Here is a 26,057-nt window from a genome sequence, read left to right on the forward strand (position 1 = left end):
AATTAAGGGAATGCATTGCACAGTTCTCTGCAAGAGCACACAACACCCTGGAGATACACACTGCACAGATACAATTACCACACTCATGTCCGCTGTTATGCAACAGTGAGGAAACAAAATTGCAGTTTTTCCATGTGGAGTATAATTAACTATTGAAAACACAAGTTCTTCCTGGCAGTTACTTTATTTTCTTTTGAGATTTAATCAGAACAGATTTACTGAGGTTTTCGTCTTTATTTTGTCTGGCTTGGGTGCTGCTTTGCACTACTCAAACTTTTAAAAAGCCCAAACATATATGCAGTTGGCCATTTTTATTTCACAAATCCCATCAAGCTAAAACAATGTTTAAAAGTGAAATCCATGTAAGCGCATTTCACACAAAAACAACCACTGAAAGGAGGTTGTAGGAGGTTGTTTAATTTCTCTTCTTCCAGGTAACAAGTGATGGTACTGGAAGAAATGGCACCAAGGGGAGGTTTGGATTGGATCTTACGAAAATTTTCTTTACTGAAAGGGTGGTTGAGCATCGGAATAGACTTCCCAAGGAAGTGATGTAATCACCTCACTGGAAGTGTTCAAAGACATGTGGCACTTGGGGACGTGGGTTACTGGTGAACAGGATGGTGCTGGGTAAACAGTTGCACTTGACCTTAAGGAGTCTTTTCCAACCTTAATGATTCTATAATTCTATGGCAGTAGTGAGGTTTTGTCAATGTTCACTCTATCCAGGATTACACTTTTTGACTATCCCAGAGACAATCTGAGAGTTCTGTGATGTTTTCAGCTGTCAGACTTACACACTGCTGGCTTGATGAATTTGTTTCAGCAACTCTAGCCCTCCATATAAGAAGTGCCTAGTTCACACAAGCTGTCCAGGTTCCCTGCATGGTCAAGAGGCACTTCCATTAGGCAATTCCTCTTCACCTACATTAGCCTGGGATGAACACTTCTATCTTTCTTTCCTTCCTTCAACTACAAAAGGAGCACAGACCCTGGGGATAGCTAAAGGCAGCTGGGGTGAATCCCATCCCAACAGCTTAACTGCGCTCCACTTGAGTCTCTCTGCACTCCTCTATGACTGAAGTGGGACAAATGGAAAACTCCTGTTATATGCAATACACAAAATTGTTTCCCAGAGCAATAGTGATGAACAGGAAATTAACCCTTCCCCTAAACACAGGTAAGCAAAGTCCTTAATCTGAAATAACTTTATTTGAGTAACTCTTACACCATGTTCAATGAAATGAAAACATCGTTCCTACTATACCAAGTTACTAATCATTCTCCGACTGTGAGCAAGCACAGGGAACGGAACTCGAGGCATAACATGCACTACTGTAGTGCAGAATTGAGTGCTACAGTCAAGGTTACTCCAATATGCAAAGTCTATCTGGAGGTCTACACAAAATCACATATAAAGAGAGGGCAACTGTCACCAGCTACAGCAAAGCCATGATTTCACTTAGTGAGTGTTCCAAGAGTGGTAGAGTGTATCAGGGAATAAGGAAAACAGCCACTGTTGCAAGTAATAGCTACAACAATAACAACAACAACAAAATTAAGGACTGAAGATTGGTATTGCCCTATAGATGATTTCCAAATGTTAAGTAAGTTTTGGTTTTTTAGATCTCCTGAACCCTGATGTCAGCCCTGCCAGAAGCCTGAAAATTCAGAGAAGCACTGCAAGTCTGTGTTTCCAGAGAATATCAGGTTTTAATGTACTGGGTCATTCAGGAACATCACTCCCCAGCGGCCATACATAAGGAGAGCTAGTCCCACCCACTCAAGAGCAACAAACAAAGGCCTGAGGAACCATCAGCCAACTTCTGATCTCCCTTAAAGCTGAAGGGTAGTAGGTCATCCTGACAGCCTGGCCTTTGCCAAGGAGAGGAGGCCACTCCAGAGTATCCCAAAGCCAATAGAGATGCTTGTCTCAACCAACCTCTCCTATCTGTCAAGGAGCTGTCATCTATTTATTCTACCAAAATTTCTGTTCTATCCAGAGATGGAAGGAAAACACTCCCAGAGTTACACTGAGGCTGAACATTAAGTTCTTACTTGGTACTTTTCCATCAGGCCTCTTCTATCTCTGAGGGCCAAGACAAAAAATGCGGTTCTTCCCTAAATACTGGGAAAATGAATTTCAAAATATCCCTTTCTCTTCCTTAGCCTAGGATCAGAAAAAAATCATATATATATATATATATACTGAAACACTGGCTGGATTGTTGCCTTCTGTTTGTTTTTTATAAAAAGCAAACCTTGCCCCATGACACCTCTTTTCACATTGGTCACATGTTGATACGAAGGAAACTAAGCTGCCTGAATTGAAAAACCATCCAGGGTTGACTTTCAGCCCTAAAGGACATCCTCTTCCAATGCTTCTTTGCTAACAGCTCACTGAAGACATATCACACAACTGCCTTCCATAAAGGCAAATCACACCATTGATCCAGCTTCAGTAAAATATTAATGACACCTAATTAAATATCCCCAGAGAGTTTCTTTTTCATTTTCATTACAATGTATTAATGTAAAACTGTATTAAATCATTTTGCAATGTTTTGACTTCTGGAAGAGATTAAGTAACTGGACACCAATTTTGAAATATTGGCTTCCAACAAAAATATTCCCTTTCTTGCCAGCTGAGGAACTGAGACAATCTGCACAGTCATTTAGGTATTTATCCAACTTGAATTGGGCTTTTCACTTTCCAGTAAGGGAAGCCCACTTAAAGAGCGCACAAAGGAACTGGATCAATTTGTTCCCTGGTGTGACCCAAACAGATACTGGGATAGACCAGAGACAAATCCAAAACATGGCATGCAACCTGCAGAAAGAAAAATCCCTGGAGATCTCATTTTTAAAACACTACTAGCATTTACCAGGGGCTGTGATCCAGCTTCACAAGCACATTCTAGCTGTAAAAAACCTCAAAACATACAATTATAAAGAATTATCAGATAATTGTGCCAAAAACTTTAAGGAAATAATTCTTAGATACCATGTACCATAGATCCATTCACTTCTTCTATACACAGCAGGTTACACAGGCAAAATTTTGCCCACCATGACATCTGTGAAATGACTGGTGAAAATCTTGCCTACCTGATTGTGATACCAGAAGTAATTTTCTAACAGAGCTGATAGGATTCTGTGATCCTCTTCTTTTATACAGATCTACTGCCTTTATAATGGTAAGAGAAATAAGAAACAGCAAAAAAAACCCCTGAGTTTTAGACAAGGTGGTGCACAACTGTCTCTCACAACTGGCTCTGCATCACAGACAAACCCCAGCTGCTGTGACACAGTGAAAACGCAGCTGATCCTTTCTGCTGGAAGGTGCTATGACACCTGGCATTAGCTTCATTTCTGGCCCAGCAAGAATAACTGCTGAGTAAGAAACTTAGCAGAGCTATACCAGTGCTCCTTGCAAAGGACTGCACTACACTGAGGAAGGTGGGAAATGGCAGTCAGGCCAGATTAAACTCCACAAATTAAACAGCTTTTACTAGAACAGTATGCAGTCTTTGCTTATATATTTCAGTCTCCAAAAAATCTTCTGAATTTGTCTCCCCTGGTTTAGGGGTGACAGGATTGACAGTTGGACTTGATGATGATCTTGAAGGTCTCTTCTAACACTGATGATTCAATGATTCTATACTTCTTACCGCAAAGTCTTTTCAACGGATTTTCATTTGTAACCCTGAGTTACACTTGAAGCATCCCCATTTACAGTATCTTATGCAATTCCTGTTTGTCATCCAAAAGAAAGCATGCTAGACAATAGGAGTAAGATCCCCTAACATTAAAACAGGAGAGAAAGGGAAATCTCTGACTATACTAGGAAGACTTAAGTACACCAGATTTCACAAAACTGCCATCAAAGCCTATAAAATATCAAAAACTTATTATCCTTTTTAACTACACTGCTTCAGTAAAGGAATATGTGACCAAAATTAGACAAGAATACCCTTGGAAGCAATACCCATGAAAGAACAAATATTGGGGCCAATCCTAACTTGATCCCAAAGTCAGCTAGGCTAAATGTGAAAACCCGCCTTCTTGCCTGAATCACCCCTTTTCTGCTTTAATTCTCTCACACTGGTCAACACCTTTCCAGCCTCAACAGTGAGACTGAACATTAGAAACAGAGCATCTAAGAGGAGCATTATCATTCCATCTACAGGTACCAGATGAGTGACAAAGGAATTTTTCAACACTTCATCATAATCTCTACCCTGACAAAGTATTTGGAATCAATACCACAGCCAACAGCCTTCTTTTGGGATATTTACCACAGCATGAAACTTCACAGTCTGCAGAACAGAAGCAAGGACTTTGGCAGATCTTCCACAAGCTCCTATGACTTCCTACATCACATGCCTGGCCAAAACCTGGGTTAGTGGATCAGCACAGAAACCATCTCCCTCTGCTGAAACTAGTGAGGATATTACCAATCTCACTGGACAAGGGTTAAAAGCTAGTAATGCCTCTAAACTAATGTTTCCAAATGACCTCATCTTGCTACTGAAAGTGTGCAAAGACAGTAAGTTTTTAAGAGCTGACAGCCCCAGAAGTTGAACAAGATGTTATTTAGTCCTATATTTTCATTTAGAGTACAAAAATCTGTTCTGTGTTACTACTTTGTCATGGCAGTCACACAAGGCAAGAATTAAAGAAAAAAAAAAAATAACAGAAATCTGAAATGAATCCTTACATATTTCAGTGGCTACATCTGTTTAGGTACATTGTTTCACTTAAATAAATGCAGGTCAGGTCATAACCTAAAGCAAATGCTAATCTGCGGTTTCAGTGTTTAGTAAGGAAGCCCTGCATAGATGTTGCAAGTGTGGGATATGAATTTGTAAAGATACAGCCAATACAACCAACCACATGTATTACGCAGTCAGGAAGTGGTGATTATCACAAAAATGAAACGAGTGAAAAAAAAGTGCAGTAAGAACAAAGTGAGGTATACTGAAATTCTGTGTTTCCAAAAAGCAGCAGCTCACATAAGAAATAAGCCATGAAAAACATATGTGAGTATTTGGCATAAATGGAAGCTGCAGTCAGCTGTCGGGCTCATCACAGTATCAAAGTGCTTAAGTAATCATTGGTGAGGGAGATGCTTCTCTCTGGACAGGGCACTCGGTGCCATGATCTAGTTGAGGTGTTAGGGCATGGGTTGGACTCTATGATCTTGAAGGTCTCTTCCAGCCTAGTGAATTCTGTGTGAATTCTCAGAGGCAGGACAGCAGGCATACCATAGGATCATCTTCAGCAATTTATTTTTGCATAGCTAATGCTAATATTCAAGAGTAGACTGTGACAAAAAGCAAAAGGCCAAGTTCCTTGAAAAAGCTGGTGTCTTTCCTTATTCAAATCAACATAGAAAAAACCTAAATGGTTGCTAAAAGCTCTTTGAAAGTTAAATATATGAACTGAAAAACTGATGAAAGATTAATTTGCATTACGTCTTGCTGCAGATAAAAACAAAGTCTGCAATGTGTCACACCAAAACCTTCTTTCCAGTTTGCAGGCACTTTGTAGTGACTTGCATTGGGAATATCCAAAAGAAAAAAGCTTGGCTGGAATTCACTGTCCATTAGCAGTCATTATTCTAAGAAGACTCACAGTGATCTTTTACAGCATAGACAAGGCAAGAATGTTTTCTTCCAACAAAAGATTCCTCAAAGCACTAGAGATGAACCAGTATGGACAGCCAGCTGAGCCCTCAAAGATGTGCATTACCAAAAAGACAACTCTCTTATTACAGCACAGGCACAATTTTGTCTAAAAAATTTATTGACAGTTAATCTTGTAAACCAATTATTTTATTTTTTCATATATGAATACTTGTCACTACAGAATCTACTACAACCAAATATAATCTGTATAAAATACAAATAAAAGTATAAGTATAAATAAAACAATCTTTAAAAGCACTTGTAGTACTGGTATGACGCAAATTGCATCTCTTGCAAAACTCATTGGTGAAATACAGATTTTTATGTATGAATATTTTCTGGACATTCCCTTGGAATTTACCACGCCAGTATGGTAGCCTTGCTGCCACAGATATAATCCCGCTGCATGTAACTGCCTTTAACTTAAGTTATGGATGGGAAATAAAGTTACCACAAGGCTATGTTACTAGCCCAATTTCACCCAAAAAGTTTATGGCAGAACAAAGTGAACTCAAGAGGTCATTCTTCCTTCCTTCCAAATATCAATTACTTTTCATTCATTCATTCATTCATTCATTTGGAAAAAAAGCTGAACACAACAATGAGGGTCATACAAGCACAACTTACCTAATTCCATGGCAGGAATGGTCAGCTGTGAGCATTGTGCATCTGCTAGTGAACTTAGGAAGTGTAAATGTCTACTTCATTTAGCTCAAAACATCTACTTAAATAAATACCTACTTTGTCTTAAGTCCCACTAATTAATTATAATTTTTTAGAATATTCAATTCACATGTTAGATAAATAAAACACAACTTACTGAATAGCACCATCTTCCATTTAGGTAATACAAAAAGGGATCTTGAGGTTTAAGTTCAATTGCTTTGTCTAGGTGCTCCTATTGGAAAAAAAATTAATATCACTTCAGATGTTTGTACGGCAAGTGTGTTTACATTCTAAGTAGTTTGCTGAAAGTCAGAAACAAATTCAGATATTCTCTTCTGCTGAAATTGTCTAACAACCTAAATATATTTTAACTAGCAAATCCCTTCCTCACGGAGGGAAATCACAAAAATATTTAGCAATGTTGCGCACAGTGCAGGAAGGTATGCTGTATTTAGAATGTGACTAAATAACTCTAAAGTTCAGTCAAATAATTCAAGAACTTTTGTCTTAAAAAGTCAACAACTTCAATTAAATTAATTTCATTTACAGTTAGCATTAGGAAACTGTCACAGATCAAATCAGTGAGGAAACAACTACTCTTGAATATATCTTACATGCCAGCACCCATTACTGAAGCATAGATCCTTCCACCTTGGAATGTGACTTCCCCAATGAAATGGGGACACAACCAACTGTTGTTGTAATGTGAAATTCAGAAAATAAAATGGTTCTTTTTACAGTGAAACTACAAAACCTATAAAGTATGTAATGAGGTCCTTGTTCCAAAACCATTTTAATTTCAGGTCATGAATACCTTTATTTCTCTCTTCAATTTGCCAAAGAAAGCTCTCATTGCTCAACTTGAGTTGGAAGAAAAAATAAGTACTTCAGCCCTATCATTTGTCTCTCAAAATAAATTTCATTTGAATATTTCTTTTTTATCGCCACACATCTGTCTTTCTAATTAAGCCAGTCACAAAAGTATTTGACTTACACATATACAAAAGACTACTATATTATCATATCCACAAACTATTCAGATAGGAGCTATGTTTTTGTACTACTATTTTCTAAGATCAAGAGATTTCAGGTTTTACTTGTGAGGAGGAAAGCCTCCCTGAAACGGCTACTGCTCACACCACGGACTCTTAAAACTCCATCCTCAAACAGCTGCAGCACTTGTGTTATTTGTCATTTTCCCTTCATTCCCAGCTTGTCCCAGTGCTCGGGGCTTAGCTCACTCACACGGCTCAGATGTAATTAATGCTCTCTCAGAGGAAAGCTCCGCCACACTCCAAGTCCTAACATGGACACGATGTGGAGGAGCCCATCCCAGGCATTCCCCAGGAACTGGAACATGTCTGTTGCCTTTCACTGTCACCCAGAAAGGGAGGACGCCTGCTTGGAGGTCAAGGGATGGATGGGAAGTGTCTAAGCAATGCTGAGGACAAGGAGGGGGAGAGCAGCACATGTAACACAAACAGCTAACTCTAAAAAACACAATTACCTTGGCAAGGACAGTGTTAAAACAAACATTACTTAAGGGCGACATGAAGGATGACTGCAAAACTGTGTTAGTTCATCATTAACTATTTCATATGTTTTGATTTTCTAAACTGAATCATTATTGCCTTTCCTCCCTCCTTTGCCTACAAAGGAAATCAGAAATCTTAATGCTGTTCCCAGAATCCTACCTCAATTCTTGTATTTTGCAAGCATATAATTTATTTGCATATATAATAATAACCTTTTCGATTTAACTTCAGCACCAAAATATACCTGTGAGGCTGAATTACTGTGTTGGAAAAACCTGTCTTTGACACTATATAAGGAAGTAACTTAAAGGAATAGCTTAAAAAAACCAACCCCAAATCCTACAAAAACATACCTTAAAGAGATAACCATTCCTGATTTTGTTTTGTACACTTTCAAACTGAGACATATAGCCACACATAATTGCAAACCTGAGAGGGGAAAAGAAAAACATACACACATACTTTTTGTGATTTAAATAAGCCTTTGAATCAAATTACAAAATATTTCAATACCTAATGCACACATTTACACCTGCTTTTTTTCCTACCTGGCTGTATGGAAGTTTGGCATGAGCTATACATATTCAGGAACAGACAAAAACACAAACCAAAACAAAACAATGGAAACAAGGAGAAGTTTAAATGACTCTGTTTGGGTTGTCAGTTAAGTGAAGAAACTTCTCCTCCAAAATTTCAGCCATTTAGTTCAGAGTGTGACACTTCCAGACTGGCTCACCATTGACAGCAGCTTACCTCGACACATTGTGCTCTGCACCTCACAGGGAACGTGAGCACCACCAGCTGCAGAACCTCACCCATGAAGGCAAATGCTTGGGGTGTGCCCAGTAGGAAGCTGTGCACACCTCAGAAACATTCACAGTTGCCTTCTACCCTTCCCAAGGACCCCAGTGCATTCCTTGACTTCTGACCTTCTTCTAGTATCCTTAAATTTAAAAACATACACACATTCTTCTCTAACAGGATCACTACTGCTATTACTAGATGTCTTTTGCTAGGGTCATTATTACTTCTATTATTATTATTACTATTATTAACTGGGGACACTGAATGGTAAGAGGAATGTGAGATAATTTCTATAAAATATTTCTATTGTTAAGCAGCTATAAGTGAAAATATTTTCAGATGTAAACCTATAAAGATTCAGATCTCCTAAGCAACACTGGTATCTGATTGACACTTCACCTAAATTTCTATTGCTTTCTCCTTATTTCTTCAACAGTTATAGAACCTCTATGCATAAGGAATCTCTTGCACAGATATCAATTGTAGTTTCCTCGGACCTATTTTAATGGGTACTAAGACAACTTTGCACCTCTGTATAAAACTAACAGAACCACAATTGTTAAGCAGCAAAACCTCATGTAGATTATTTTTCTATTGTTTTTCAGAATGTTACTTTTTTATCAAATATTTTACAATGCAACACCAAATGAAAATAAAAAATAATCTTAAAAAAAGAAAATCAAGTTGAAGTTCAGAGGAAAACATGAGTTATGCAAGAAGCTTATTGAGTTAATTATGGTAACACAACCACAATCTGTATGGCACACACAGTTTTTAATCACTATTAAACATCAGCTTTCTCAAATTTCTTTATATAATGTAATTATTCAAGCTCCAGTGAATCCTCATTACAATGTCATTGCAAGCACAATCCAAGAAATTATTTTATTGTTTACAGTTATACCTAATAGTTTTAAGTTAGAAATGCTCATGCTACAGGTTGTTATAATTTTTGGTCAGTAAGTGTTCCCGGGTAAGGCACAGCATCAGCAGAACAGCAGTTGAGTCTGTGAGAGCTCCAGACAGACTGTCAAACACTGTTGAGCTGGGTGTTTGTTGTGACCAATGTGCACTGGACAAAATCCAGCTAATGGCAGCACTACTGCTGACAGGGCTGCAGCCAGAATGCATTTCCTATGGGAATGTGCCGCAGTTGATGGAAAAGGCAAGGGGTGGGGTCAGGAAAGTTCAGGTATTTAGAAAGAGGGGGGAGGTAGTGAAAACTTTATTAGGGTTAAGTAACTCAGGCAACATTGCCCCTATTCCCTTCACTCATTAAGTGCTAATCAGATAAACTCAGCATACCATAGCTAAACGGATTGCTGCTACAAAAGAAAACAATGAAAAGCGAACAAGCTAATCCAGCATCTTGCAGTATTTCCCTGTCTGTGCGTGACAAGAAAGAGGGCCTTAGTTTAAACTAGTTCAAAGAAAAACTTCTACTTACAGCTAAAATCTCTTGGGAGGGAAATCCCAATGAAATTTTCACCGAATTAAAAGTAAGCTAACCTACTAATTTTAAATACACATTATTTTTCCAAGGGAAAAAAAAAAAGAAGCCTTTTATATCTTTATTATTTTTTTGGGGGGAGTGTTTTTGTTTGGGTTTTTTTTGTTGTTGGTTGGTTGGTTTTGGTTTTCTAAAATTTGTTTTGTTTTAAATTTTATATTTTTGAAATGGAGTAGACAGCCAATTGATAAAAATTAATTATTTATTTTTTGAAATTCTATGGCATTTTAGACATTTGTTTCATTTCTAAAAAATCCCCCAAACAAAACAAAAAATGTGTCCTTCCATCCCTGAAAAGAATTTTTAGACATTTTTAATAATTTTCAAAGAGTTTAAAACACATGGCAAACTTTTATTTTCAGTGGTGCAAAAGGTAATGTTAATCATCAAATGGTCCATGTTGGAAGGGACCGTAAAGGCAGAGTTTCAACCCTGCTGCCATGGGCAGGGACACCTTCCACTAGACCAGGTTGCTCCAGAGCCCCATCCAGCCTGGCCTTGAACACATCCAGGGATGCCCATTCTCTGGGCAATCTGTTCCACTGCCTCACCACTCTCATGGTGAAGAAAATGACCAAAGAAATCAAGGCAGGGAATAACTAGAAACGCTTCCATTTGGTTCGTGTCGTTCTTTCCGAGGCCCCGGCGCTCCCTGGTCACCTGCCCCATCTCGTGGTGACAGGGGGAATACTAAAAAGATGCTCATACAACAACATGCGAATATCTAATGAAATGGGTAAAAAGCACGTGTCTGTTAGAAGTGCAAGCGATACTGGTTCTCTGCACAGCCATTACCTCTCTCACACCCTTTGAATATCAGAGTACTGCTTACAAAGCTTTCACAGAGAAAAATAAAGAGGAAATCATATCAGCAAAGAGCTGCCATTAATGTCTTATTTGCTGAGCAGATGTTACTCCTGGGTAATGAAAAAAACCAGCCCCAAACACATTCATCTAGATAAACACAACAATAATTACCTCATTAAGACAGGCACAGTACTTCAGTTGGTGCAAAAAAATGTTATTTCCAGAAGGAAGAAAAATTACTGAACACAGTGTAGAAACATATGACTAATCACCACAATTAACAAACCTTTATTAAACATAAACACAATCAAACAAACTCGATATAATAGGTCAGCGCCATGTTCCTCTGTTACAAATGATGTCCTGAAACTCAGACTTGCAAGAAACTCTAGCTGACAGATGGATGCCAAGTACCTATGTAGCCCTCACACAGAAGGTCCTGATCAAAGTGAGTTAACATTTTCCCTTCTGGTGCTGCAGATTTTCTATGTGTATTCAGGCCAGGCAAAACTGTGAGGGGAATACCTTACCTATTGCCAAAAAATGAGAAGCAGGTTGATCCAGTAATTTTATCAAGCCGATTTGAATTTTGGTATCAAAAATGATTCCAACACTTAAGACTGCCATCACATCTTATTCTACATGAGACAGATTCACAGAAAAGATTATGAAGTCTCAAATTAAGATAAAGCCACACTAGGGCATTTGAATACAGCATTATCTGTGTTTGCCCTGATAAATTTCACATGGTCAAAATCAGAAATAACATGCACCTTCCCAGACTTGCTCCTTCCTCTTCTATATACACTTCTTTATATCCCAAACCAAAAATAACCTTTTATGTCATGTATACTTTGAAAATGTGTGGGTACAGGGCTTACATTTAGAAATCTAGATCTCCATTTTAGCATCCCAGTATCAACAGGAAATAAAAATATAAATTTTTCTTAATTGTATCTGACAAGACTTAGCAAATGGGAGGAGAGTTTGTGATATTTACCCCTACCAAAATTTAATTAATGTGTTTTATAACTGTTTTTCACTCCTCCTCATCTGAGAAATATTTAACATGTAAAGTAGTGTGAGCAAAGGCAAATGTGTGGGCAGCACACAAGAGGCCCAGTGAAAAGAAAGGTCACTTCCATTTCAGTTCTAAATGTGTTCTTGCATCTCCCCATCTCTGCATGGCTTCGTTCTGTGCATGCCATCTTATTTTTTAGCCCCCAACTCCCCCACTCACCAGTTTCACCCACTTAGATATTCTGATAGTCTCTGCAATGCAGTGAGACCCATAGGATTTCTTTTGACATGATTTCAATGAGATACCAATTTCTATGTAGGGAGATTTTGCAACTTAAATTACTGATTATTATCCCCGTTGCACTGCCCTTCCTGAGATCCCAGTTTTGCATACTTCATGTTGTATCACCTCACTACCAAGATACTCAATCTACAAAAATGCATCTGACACGAAGTTTCCATGGAAAGGTAAAGTATTGGTTTGATATAACCACCCTCATGGGGATATGGAAACAGTGGCTGAGAATGTCTAGGATTGCCAACACACCAAGTAAGATGTGCCAAGGTGCAAAGTAAAGTGTTCAGGTGTTTTTTTTGTTTGCAGAGTTTTTTTGTTAATGGGGATTTCATTTTCTTTTCCTTTTTTTTGGAATATAACTGAGTCTACAGTGTAGAAATTGGCAGAAATACATTTTTCGTATTAAAAATTCACCAGAGCACTGAAGCTGAGCTCCAGGGAAACATCAAATGTAGCACACACTTGTGTAGGTAACACTTGTAAAAACATGAGAAACAAACCTCTACTTTGGTTTAAAAAACCTCAAAGGTAAGTACATTAAGAATTCTGGCTTAATTTATTGTAACACATATACCAATACATACCAACACATATATTCCCTTGGTATACCAAACCAAGGGAAAATGCTGCTGTTAATGTGTATTCACAGAAGTTCACCAGTAGGACATGTGGATGCCATGTTCTGCATTCCTTAGGCTGTGAAACCCACAACTGTTTTAAATTCGTTTCCAGAAATTTAACTTTTATTTCTATAACACAGTTGTTGCAGATGGAAATAGAATCTTGAAGAAATTAGCAGGATAGTCTTCACAAATGTAGAAACAGAGTGAAACAATAGCTTTCAGAGACAGTAACACAACAATTCTCCTTGACAGAAATGTAATAGGGATAATTAAGTTGTCAGAATTATTTATTCTGCGACCATTCTCACAAAAAAGCTTGTAGTAAACAGATCTTTTCACAAGTCAAACCTTCCTTCCCTGCACTTGCATGAGTATGCTGCAGTGTTTCACTGATCCACTTACTTCAGGACAACTTACAGCTTTTGAGAAATGGCTTCTGAATTTGAAATTTTAAATTAATTTTAAAAAAATCATTACATAATTCAAAGATTACTAATATTACACATAATTAAGAACAAAGATTGCTGTAAAATTTCTTTGGTCTTTCCATGAATCAAATACAGGGCAAATAACTACTAGCTGGAAACCTTGTATTTCTGCACAAATGATCAGTTCCTGAAAATTACAACTGCATGACAGAAACAGATGCTTGTCACTTGCAAGTTACCTGCCTCATCTAAGTTTAAATAAGGGATAATTAAGTACAGCAGATAACATGCATTTAGATAGAAACAGGTGAGGATTTAATTTTAAAAGGTCTTGGTAGTATGACCATATCCTACAACATATTCCAAAAATTTGAAGAGTTTTGTTTCACTGGAAAATTATTTTTATGCTATTACACTTCACAAACCTCACAAATTATCTGTTAGAATTCTATTACTGAGGTGGAATGTTCAGTTTTTTGTAGGAAGTTTGTGTAAAATCGCCAAAATACCCAAATGACAATGATTTTTTTTGTCCTCCATGGAACCAAGCTGTACTACTGTTCTGTAGTGTTGCCTGCCCATGAGAGACTCTCCCTAAGCTCTGGAATTCACAGTATCTGTGCTTCTAATTAACTCTCATCCACATGACATGACAGAGAAAACTCTTGGGGGAAGGTGTTTTCAGGAAGTCTTAAAGCTACTGGGTTCTCACTTACTAACTTCACTTGCACCTAAATGAGATGTGCGATACGACTCCCACCAAGAGGTGAGTTCTAGAGAATAACACAAACTCAAGAGAAGCACCAAGTTTGTTTGTGGTAAACAAACAAAAGCCCAATGCAAAGAATGACCATTTTAAGTAAATGTCCTGAAAATTTGCCACAACAGTAATCTTTTTGTTCTTTGCAAAGCCTGTAACAAGTTCTTGTCAACAAAAAAGGAAATGTGGGGATCTGCGCAAAAGCAGAGAAACCTTCCAGACCTTGTCCCCAAATTCTTAAATAAAAAACAGCAACAAATCTCCCACAAATACAAAAATTCACTGGTTTTGCAGAAGAATTTAAAAGTGATTGTTTAGTTTTAAATAAAAGCACTGTTCTTATGCACCTACATTTTGTTTTCTGTAATTGTAAAGTTGAAAAGCAGCACAACTATGTAAAGCAGCTGCAGCACCAAATTGTTCACATAGCACTTCCAATTAAAATCTGAGTGTTACATATGATCCATGATCCAAGATGAACTGCAAGGATTCACAGCTGTCCTCTGGGAATCAGACTCACAAAATCAATTTGTTTGAGGCTTAGAAAACACAAGAGGACCTGCAATGGCTGATGATAACTTTTGCATCTTGAAAAATTGACACTGACTGAACAAAGGCACAAATCACTTAGAATATTTACTCTGTCTTTCTTCAGGGTGTCCATACAAATAATAAAGCTATGTTTTTCCTTTCCAGAGTTGTCATTTACTCCAGTAATTTAGAGGTCAACATTCAAAAAGCCTGAAGTTTTTTGATCTCATTGGCAACTATGAGATTAAGCATGATCACATGTTTTCAAAAATCTGGATTCAGATATGAAAATTATTTCCAGCTGCAATTCATTACCAAAACCAACTGACTTCTTCAAGATATTTTGCTTTCTTTGTTCTACATATGTTTCCTCAAATTTAATTTGAGGCTGAATACTGGTTGCTTGTTAGTATTCTGATCAGTAAGTTGAACAGTTCAAGTGTTGATCTATTTCATCATACAATTTTACAGAAAAATATAGGTGATACACTAAGAAGATATATGGCATCTTTTTGTTTGTAACTAAATATCAAAAGTAATGCAAGACAGCTGAACTCTAAGCTTATATTAGCAAGTTTGCTCATGGAACCATTCCCCATTGGTGGACACAAAAAATGTGTTCTGCCTCGCAGACACCTTTTAGCAGTTCCACAAAACAGAAGAATACCTGCTCTGGAAAAGGGATGTTTTTGCTTGTATGATTCTGTCTACACTAGGACAATTATGGGGTTCAAGGTGTCTCAATAACTTGTTTATTTGGTAAATAGAGCTTTCACACAACAGGGATAAGCTTCTAAAAGAAACTTCCAAACAGGTCCATAGACCTAACCACTGCATGACAGGCACAGTGTACATTTTTAATGGAAAAAATGAAATCGTTAAGAAATGCCATGTTAGAAAAAGTTCTATAGAAGATTTAGTAAGAGACAATATTCAACAGCACAATGGCAAATGACCCTTCAGGGAATAGTTTTAAAGATCAATTCAGCTCCAGTGAGGAATTCTCAATTAAAACCTGAAAGAAATTGACTCCAAAAATGAAAACAGGAGTACACATTTAAGCCAGGGGTATTGGTAAGACACTAAGAAGAGGTTCTATAAACACACCAGAAGGCAAAAACACAGAAATGAAAGTGCAGAACAATTAGCAATGAGGAAATAACAGCAAAAGATGAAACCAATGAGGCTGAATTCAACTTCTTCCTCACTTATATCTCTCCTGCTCCATGAGGGTTAAGTGTAAGTAGAGAGCAAGTTACAGGACCAGGAAAAGAATAGGCTGTCATTTAATCCCCACTTATTTTGTGAGCCATAATATATTAAAGAGTTTAAGAGAACGCTATAAACAATGTATGAGTGGACAACAAGATAGGAGCTATATCAAACATGAGTGAAAACCTCAGTTGTGCTGATTGGAAATATCAAAACCCCTCAGAAATTATTATGAAATGAACAAAAAACTTCCTTCAGTCAAGGTCAGAACACCAGCTTGGTTATCAATAGCTCATACAAACTGGCATAATCTTACATGCAACAAACAGATGGGCTCATCTTACGTAGGCTAAGATTATGTACCTTGTACAGCTTTAGAAAATTTTATGTTGGCAGTGAGATTAAAAGGAAGGATTTTGGTCTGAGACAGTATTGCTTTCACACTGAGCTTGCACTCATGCTGAGCTTCTCATTTGTGTATCTAATCTCCTATTACAGCCAGCAGAGACCCTGTTCAATTCACAGGATCCCTGCCTGGACACAGGTGCCTCCTGCCACTGGAGATGCCCTAGGGTTTCTCACCACTTCTGGATGATGGCCTGGAAGTGTAGAGACTCCAAAGATCTTGTGTGATATCTGTCATGCCATGCAAATATCCTGGCACATGAAATGGCACATGCTGCCTTTCAGTCTCCATCCCCTAAGTGCAGGATCAGGCCCTTGCTCACATGCAGGCACATTTGACAGATACAGAACATCCAGGTATTCCATCTGGAACTGGGTACTGCCCTTCAGCTCTGATCTTTGACCACCCACTAGTGATCCTAGCACCTTTTTGTATAAATATTTGTCCTATTTTTTTTCTTTTCAGTTGTTTTTTCTCTTATGAATATTCTTCTTAATTATGGATTTCATATTGCTTTCACATATTATTTATTCATGACTTAACTGTATTGCACTGTTATGTGTTTATACACAGTCTTATCTACTTATCACCTCAGGTAGAATTCTGTTTGTGTACAACTTTGAGAGCACAGTTTTTATACAGAAGATACCCTGAAATCTTACTTCCTGATGATGGGAATTAACATGTGAAATAATGTTTAGATAAACTGGAAAAATTTGCATTAGGCCAGACTCAGACAATATAGATCTGACACACAGCTGACTACAGAAGTCTCATGGGTAATGCAGAAAGCCCCAACAGCAGGCAAAAAGGCAAACATAGCTGCTATCAGGGAGAAGGAGAAGAAGAAATGTTACAGGCAAACCAGCCTAACCTGAAGAATAAGCATACAAAGCAGTTAACACAAGATTTTTGTGAACAAGCAGTATAAAAAATAACTCTGCCAAGATAAAAAGCCTGGACTATAAAAGGAATGCAACAAATGAGATACACCTTGTTTATGTGGCCTTTGACTTTGTTCTGCCTGATGTGCCTCAAGAAATATTGTTTAGATTAAATCACCTGTAGAGATGGTTTCAGAACCACGTTCCTGTGAACCTGAGCATCACTTTATGTGTCAGCCAAAGTTTAGTGCTGGGTCCATTATCTACCAGTAATTTCATTAATTAAGTCAATGATTTAAAAAAAACCCATACAACAAAAACCACTTATGAAACAAAATGTTAATCCCTAAGGGGATGCATTTACAAGCCTAAATGGCCTCAAACCTGAAAAATGGTCAGAAATAAATACAAAATCAATTAAATGTGTGTAGAATACTTTACAATGAATAAAAATAGAACAAAACAAGTTAAAAAATATACGAAATAAATCAAACTGGTTAAGTAGCAGCACAGCAGAAAAATATCTACTGGGACCACAGACTGAACAACTATTGCTATGCTAAACAAAAATATACCAATGTCCCTCTGGAGCCTGGAAGTCCATTATGGCCAGTATTTAGAGCCTCAGTTAGATTGGGACAACCATTGCACTTATATCACACTTAAAATGTCATGCAGCAAGTCAGAAGGATGTCCGAAAATAAAGACAAGCAGATAATATATTCAGGAAAAAAATACATATAGCGAGCTATTTTAATCTATAATGTCCATCTATACCTCTAGAAAGACATCAGTTGAACAGTAACTGATAGAACCTCGTGTTCACTTGCAACCCAGATACATGAAGGATGAAAACTGCAAACCATAATCCAGAAATCCATTGGCTGTTACAAGAAGCAGTAGCTTAAAAAATGTAAGATTTTACTCTTAAACCTCTCAGTTGGGCTTTCTGAGCTAACCTCTGGAACACATCCCCTTACACTCATAATTCTTCCCCTGCTAGATGCATCTGCCAGGACAGGATTTCACATGTGAAGTCCAGCAAACCACCTACATCTCCCTGAACAATATGTAAGAGTTTATCAGCATTGTTTCTGCCAGTGAAGTTGTATTTATAATAGGATATTTTGTCAGTCTTGTGGCCTGAGGAGGAAGGGAAGGGGAGGATTCATACTTGAATGTGATTGTGTGGTTGTTTATACACAGAGTTCTAGCTGAGATGGGTACACCAGCATTACCCTGAGGAAGTGGCCATGACTGTGGTCAAGGCAAAGAGCAGAAATGGCTGTAAATTGCTTTCAGAAAGAGAGAAAGCAAGACAGAGAATTACCTAATTAAATTACAATGTCTGTGTCTAATCAAGTATCTAAACCTGAGATAGCTGAAATATGCTCCCTCTGTTGGCAATGGAGATGTGGTCAGCTGAGCCCCAGGAGAAATTTATCTCACTCTCATGCAAGACTAAAAGGGCAAAACTCACTCCAGTGAACTGCACTCCAGAAGTGACTGTTTCTCTTTAGATTGTGACAGGAGCCTGGGGTAGAAGTATTTGTTTTAGATATGCAGAAGTTTAGTGAAATCCCATCCCACAAGTGCAAAGACAAAATTAATGAAGAATGTAGAAACCAAAATGGAAAGGAGAAGCTAATGCTATTAGAAAAGAAATCAGGAATTCAGTAAAATCTACCAATGAAATACTACAGTGAGGAACTATCAGCTAGAACTCAGCAGAATTATCTTCTACCTGATAATGTTGATTTGATAAAAAAATATTTACATTTGCAGAGTTTGTTAGTTCTGGCAAGGTCTACAAAACTAAACTAAGTGCCACGCTTGGAGAAAAACTGTATGATAAAACAAAAATTGAGAAGTTAATTCAAGTTTCTGTAGTCCTCTATGTCTATTATTATTACAATTTCGACTATTACAAGGAAAGGAAAGCACAAAATTCAAGGTCAAATGACATGATTTTGTGAATTGTTGAAAGGCAACGTAAATGGAAAACTATGGCTTCTCTGAGCAATAAAATAGTAGCTTAAGCAAATATTCTTATCTACGTTTCTTGGTACTTATTGAAATATGGTTATTGAGTAGTTTCACATGCCATAGTAAATGCTTCACAGAATATTTCAATGTAATTTTTAGAAGCAACTGGTAATAATTGAGTTTCATAAAATTGTGAAAAATATATTAATGACTAATTTATGAAACTTATGACATCAGAGAGGGGTTTTTTTTTCTTGAACTTAATAAATGCACACAAGTTTGTAAAAACTTTTTCAAACTTACCACTGGTGACTCTCAGCACTCCCAGCATCCAGTTGAACAGCCTTTTCAGCTTTAATCTTTCCTGTAAATATATGTACATATATATGAAAGTACAATATATGAAAGGGTTTATTGTACTCTTTCACATTTTAGGTTACTCCCAAGAACAAAGCATCTGATTTATTGTAGCAAACAAATGCCTTCCTGTTCTTAGAAACATTTAGATGAACAATGTAACACCCTGGCTTTATTTCATTTACATAGTCATACACTTACATATAAGTATATATAAACTATATATGCAATTTCAGTATTTTCCCTTAAAATCCAGTTCAGATGCAGTTAAACCAGGGAAGGATTGGACTGGAATACCAAAGCTGTCTGGAAGACTAAAGAGCCTTAAAAGCAGGTCAGACAAGCACCTATCAGAAGAACCAGCAGAGCTGTTTCCTACCTTGAATCCAGGAATAAACTAGTTGAAGTTCCTTTCCAGCATAAAGCCTTCCCTTAAGTTCCACTTTTAACTGAATAAAGATGACAGTAGGTGATTTGATCAAACCCACGCTCCCAGTAAGAAGTTCAGATGAGATGCTTGCTGTTTGCAGATTCTCAGCTGCAACCAATTAAGCTGCACTGACATTTCTGTATTGTAAGTTAACTTCATAAAAACAAAGAATAGCATACACAGTCCTCCAACCCAGTGGAATGAAAAATAACCATGGAACTACCGCCAGCTCTCCTGCAGTCTCAAGCCCTCTGCAGCACTTCCAAAAACAGAGATGAAAAAGGCTGCCACCTTCACTTCAATGAGAAACTAAGCCAAACTAGGCTGGTTACTAAACACCTAAAACCCACTTTCATTCCATCATTCTCCCTGTCTTTTGCTATGCCATTATCGTTCATCAGCTGAGGTTACATGCAGTCACAGAATCACAGAATATGGAGTTGGAAAGGACCTACAAAGATCATTGAATCCAACTCCTGGCCTGCACAGGACCACCCCAGAGTCACACCATGTGCCTGACAGCATTATCCCAACGTTTCTTGAACTCTGTCAGGCTGGTGCTGTGACGACTTCCCTGGGAAGCCTGTAACAGTGCCCAGCCATACTCCAGTGAAGAACCTTTTCTAAATATCCAACCTAAACCTCCACTGACACAACTTCAGGCCATTCCATTGGGTCCTGTCACTGGGCACCACAGAGATCGGTGTCTGCCTTTCCTCTTCAACTCACAAGGAAGTGGTAACTGCGAAGAGGTTTCCCCTCAGTCTCCTCCAGTCTGAACAGAACAAGTGACCTCAGCTGCTCCTCACATGGCTTCCCCTCAAGTCTCTTCACCATTCTCATGACCCTCCTTTGAATGCTCCCCAATAGTTTAATGTCTTTTTTACATTGTGTCACCTGACACTGTCCCCAGCACTCAACATGAGGCTGCCCCAGCTCAGAGCAGAGCAGGACAATCCCCTCCCTTGCCCAGCTGGCCATGCTGTGCCTGATGCCCTCCAGGACAGAGTTGGCCCCTCCTGGCTGCCAGGGCACTGCTAGATCTTGTTCAACTTGACAGCAACCAGGATCCATGGTGCTGCTTCCCAGCATTTCATTCTCCAGCCTGTCTGTACACGCAGGGTTGTCCCATCCCAGGTGCAGAATCCGGCACTTTCCCTTGTTGAACTTCATACGGTTGGTGATTGCCCAGCCCTCTGATTTGTTGAGGTCTCTCTGCCCTCAAGGGACTCAGCAGCTCCTCCCAGTTTTGCATGCTCTGTGAACTTGCCCTGTATCCCTTCCAGTCCTGTGTCCAAGACATTTATGAAGATTTTGAAGAGCACAGGGCTGAGAAAGGAGCCTTGTGGAACCCCCCTAGTGACAGGTCCCCAGTCTGCTGTCACCTCATTCACTGTAACCCTTTGTGCCTGACCTGTGAGCCAGTTGCTCACCCATCCCATGATGTGTTCATCCAGCTGTGTGCTGGACATTTTGTCCAGAAGGATCCTGTGAGAGACAGTATCAAAAGCTTTACTGAGATAAAAAAGATTACATTGACAGGATTCCCCTGATCAGTTAGGTGGGGTACTTTGTCATAAAAGGAAATCATGTTTGATAAGCAGGACTTTCCTCTCATGAAGCCACGCTGCCTGTGACCAATGACTGCATTGTCCTCCAGATGTTTTTCTATACCTCCCAGAATTATCTTCTCCATAACTTTACTAGGCACAGATTTTTAGGAAACCAGCTGGAGCAGCAGATCCTACACAATTTCCAAGTTGACTGGGAATTGATCATTCTTGCAGCCACAGTCCTCCAGTTCAGGGTATTGATAACCCCTTGTTCCATCATCCATGTTGAGGACAGAGGCAAAGAATACATTAAACATCTCTGCCTTGTCCCTGTCCCCGTTTGTGAGCCAACCACCCTCATCCTGTAATGGGCTGATGTTATTTTTGCACTGCCTATTTCCATTAATACATTTGAAAAAATTCTTTTTATTGTCCCCCAAAGTTCTGGCTATCTTCAAGTCCAGTCACTAGTAAAAGCAAAGGATCCAACAACAGAATTTACTGTTTCCATTTACTTTGTGTCATAATCCTCACTGCACACTAGGATTTATGTACAAAGCCAAGTTGTTACTAAAGCAAAGACAGTATAAATTAAGTTTTCAGGAGTATTTAGATGACAAAAGGATTAAAAAAAGAAAGAACCTTGAACAAACTGAGATTGTCTGTGGAAGATGTTACAACAGCATGAAGGCATGACACTACCTTTAAAGATGACAAAGAACAGCTGACACTGCTTTTTCAGTGACATTGTCACTGCCAACAGAACAAAAAATCAATGAGAGGTGTCACAAAAGACAAAATAACCCAAACTTGGGTTACACTTATAAAACCTGATTTGGTGCAGCTAAAAAAGAAGGGGCAATGAAGAGACAAAAGAAAGAGAGAAGTACTCTAAGATAAAGGCAAGAAGGATTATTTTAGAACAGTGCCTTGACTGGAGGAGAGTGACACAGTGTAGAGAAGATGTAAGTTTTAATATAATAAAAAGAAGGCCCAAAGTAAAAAGGGAAACAAACTGTTCCTCTAGCCAATATACATCCAGACAGTGAAAGAAAGGGCAATGCTTTTAAAAGCAACCAAAAAAAAAAAAAGTACTATGATGAAGAAAATTAAAATCTTGTGGAGATAAGTTGTCAAACAGGACACATGGGGAGAGATGTCTGGAAGCAACACCAATCGTCACAAACGACTTCTGTTTCTGGTCAACAGTTCTTCCAGATTCACGAAGTTTCATCCCTGCCATCACCACAAAAGAGGCTGCTGACATGCAGGAGTGCTCCTTGAACACAGGAAGCAGAAAAACAAACCCTGACCCTGCCTCAGCATTTATTTATTCCTCTTGCTCTCCCAAAGATGTAATTAAGAAACCGTGGTGACAGCATCTGGGAGTTTTCGCATCTGTTTCTCAACAAAATACAGGATTTTAAGGCAATCTGCAGAGACAATAGCCTCCAAATTATGACCCATAATACTTCTCTGCCACTGATTTTGGATCTCTCATTGAGGAAAGAATTAACTGAAGTTGTAAACTGTGGTGGTTTACTGCACAAAACATTATCATTACAGTACAAATGCTCCCATTTATTGGATTGCAAATTCCTTATATTGGAAAACTTAACCAAAGTTCAGAGCATGTTTCACTACATTCAAATGACATTCTTCATAAACATTTTTCCTCTTACCATCAGTTACATATTTCCTTTTCTCCTCAGCATCAGTAGTCATCTCAAACAGATCTCCATAAGCACGTGCAAGCCTCCAAAGAAAGTCCACACAGTTTTCATACTGAAAGTAGAGGACAGCTACATAATTAAACTCATCAGAATGTGATTTAAACAGTTTATTCCCACAATTCTTAAAATTAATAACATGCTTAAAGCAAGTAATAAGATGGCATAATATTTTGTTAATTTTCCATCCTTCTACATAATACTTTTAGTTCACGAGAAAACCAATTGACTAATTTTCAGTGAACAAGAGAATACAGCTTTTGTAAACACCCTAGACTGTCTAAAGAGGTTTTATTTTATAAATCAGTTTAAACTTCTTTTAATATACACATTTACAAGGTAATCCAGTAAAGCACAATGAATCCCTGAACAAAGAGATGTGTACTTTCTTTAGGAAAGCCATAAGCACCATACTCACACACAAGATCTCATTTATCTTCTTTGGTATTCCAATATTCAGATGAAAACACAGTCAGAACTAATGCTTGCCAAACCAGAATAAAATGGTACACTGAACTGAGTACTGCACATCAAACCACCTTTAAATTTTATCTGGAGTTACATATGGGCACAGTAAAGTCGAAGGAAAAATTCACATGAAGGATATTAGAAAGGTATGAGCAGCCTAGATGCTCATAGTTTGACAACAGTAGGTCTGGTTACGACTTAATTCTACAGGATTCTCTCACACAGACTATTCCAAAACCAAGAGAAGTAAGTACAATTTACATTGAAAAAAGCCCATGATTTTTCTTTGTTTTATGCAAGAATTCTTATGTCAAATTCTTAAAGTTATTGAATTAGAATGGGATATAAAATAATAAAAAAATATAAAAAACTCTTATGCCCACACAACATGAATATTGACACCACTTTGAAATACTGCTTTTTGACTGTATTTTAAAATTATGCTTGAAATTTCATCATCCATTTCTATGTGCATTTTAAAGCTTGTATTTAGTTCTCAAAAGCAGTGTAAAGTAGAAGTTAATAGCAACATAATATTAGTTTATCCATACTACCTTGTCATCTTTCTCAAGCAGCAGTCTGAAGCCCTCCTTTTTATCATCCTCTGAACCCTTGTGCAAATTGTCCACCTGCTGTAAAAAGTTAAATAAGTCTTCATCTTCTTCTGATTTCACCACGGCATCAAGTGATTTCATACATCTCTTTTCTTCCTCGGAGTCTGCTTCAGAATCAGTATGAGCGGTAAGGTAACTAAAATCACAGAAAATAATAACCATTACTTTCTTTTAAAAAAAAAAAGGACATTGTTAAATTAAAAAGCAAAAAATTCAGAGCACAATTTACCCCAGTTGTCCAACTTTAAAGGATTTTTTATTAATGATATCAAGCTTATTGGTATTATTACAAAACCCTTATCTTCAAAGGCACAGCACAGTCATATTCCAAACATAACACGTAAGTAATTATATTGTCCTGCTGCCTAATACTGCATTAAAAAAATTCAGATATATATTAGAAACACATGTAGCCTTGTGTTTCAAATGCAGAACACTTGAAATCATGAATGTGTTTTAAGACATGCTCTGTAACCCTGAATAGGCCTCTTCAACTCTTTACCTCAATTTCCCTGGTTTTTGAAAGAGGAATGAACTTACTTACCAAAATATAAATGCTATTACAATACTTTATGCAATATTTTATTTAACACTTTTAAAATCTAAATACAAGCCAATAAAAATAACACCATTGTTATAAATTCCTTATTTCTTCTGAGCATTCTGAAGTTCAGAGTATCTGAAACTGAGCTTATATCAATTCATGATGATTAGTGCACAAGTACTTAGCACAAGGTGGTCAAGGGCAAAGAAATATTTGCAAAAGCATAAATATCACACAGAGATAAGCAGGTGGCATTACTGTCCAAAGTGCTGAGAATACATTAAGGTACTCTGATTTCAAAGAGAAGCAGCTGATGGCACTGTTTTTAAGAAGTAGCCTTTTGCTTATGGACTAAAAATGGACAGATAAGCCTCATTTTTCTGCATTTCTACTTTTGAAAATACTGTTCTGGGGAGAAGTAATGATGTAAACCTATCAGCTGCTGCCAGGTTCAGATATTTTCTAAATGGTTTCTCTGAGTATGAAAAGCATGGAATATATTATACACATTAAGTAACCGAATAAATGAAGTAGGCCATGACAGTCAGACTATATAAAATCTATTTCTTTTTTCAGAAATATAACCAGGACAGAATGCTAGCAGTCAAAATGAAGTTTATTAATCATGGCTTTCAAATATTTTGTTTTCAATATGTTGCTTTCAGAACAGATCAGTGTATCAGAGCAGATACATTTACAGCTGGCAAATGAACAAGTACAGCTGCTTATGAAGCTACAGAAGTGCTAGATGTGGCATGACAGTTTTGCTGCAAAATTAACCCAGTGACAAAGGAAAGAGGAGTCAAAAATACATTTGGATAAAACAATATATACACAGACCATGTGTATATATTGAAAAATGTCATGGAGCAGAACAGAGTTGGGAAACTTCATATGTTTATACAGAGTTGTTTTACATGATCTTGATGATGCCGAAGCTGATGACACATCCTGTGCTCTATCTTGCAGAGACTATATTCAGTCACTGAACACTTATGTTCATTTTCTGAAGGATGTTAATAAACACAGCATATTGTTCTTTCATAGTTTTTCTGAAGCGGGCAGAGAAATATATCATGGCTGCACTTGTAAGAGCCAATCAAATGTACAAGGGAGTTCCTGGGGAGCGGCACAATCTTTTAGCACCAATACAAAACTCTATGACGTGAAGTATGTTTGGAAATTATCTTTCCTCACATGG

General features: G+C 37.8%; 1 protein-coding gene across 2 annotated transcripts in view; it reads right to left on the bottom strand.

Moving 5' to 3' along the window:
• The window catches only part of RMDN2 (regulator of microtubule dynamics 2), a 46,600-nt gene that overhangs the window by 15,016 nt on the left and 5,527 nt on the right, over positions 1–26,057 (bottom strand). For both annotated transcript variants that reach the window (XM_015622508.1, XM_015622509.2), the window contains exons 3-7: positions 24,253–24,448; positions 23,183–23,285; positions 19,464–19,524; positions 8,245–8,320; positions 6,511–6,588 (exon numbers count right to left, since the gene is read on the bottom strand). In XM_015622508.1, the coding sequence (XP_015477994.1) occupies positions 6,511–6,588; positions 8,245–8,320; positions 19,464–19,524; positions 23,183–23,285; positions 24,253–24,448 (514 nt within the window). The remainder of the gene's footprint in view (positions 1–6,510; positions 6,589–8,244; positions 8,321–19,463; positions 19,525–23,182; positions 23,286–24,252; positions 24,449–26,057) is intronic.

This window comes from Parus major, chromosome 3 (assembly GCF_001522545.3).
Source record: "Parus major isolate Abel chromosome 3, Parus_major1.1, whole genome shotgun sequence".
NCBI classification, from domain to species: Eukaryota; Metazoa; Chordata; class Aves; order Passeriformes; family Paridae; genus Parus; species Parus major.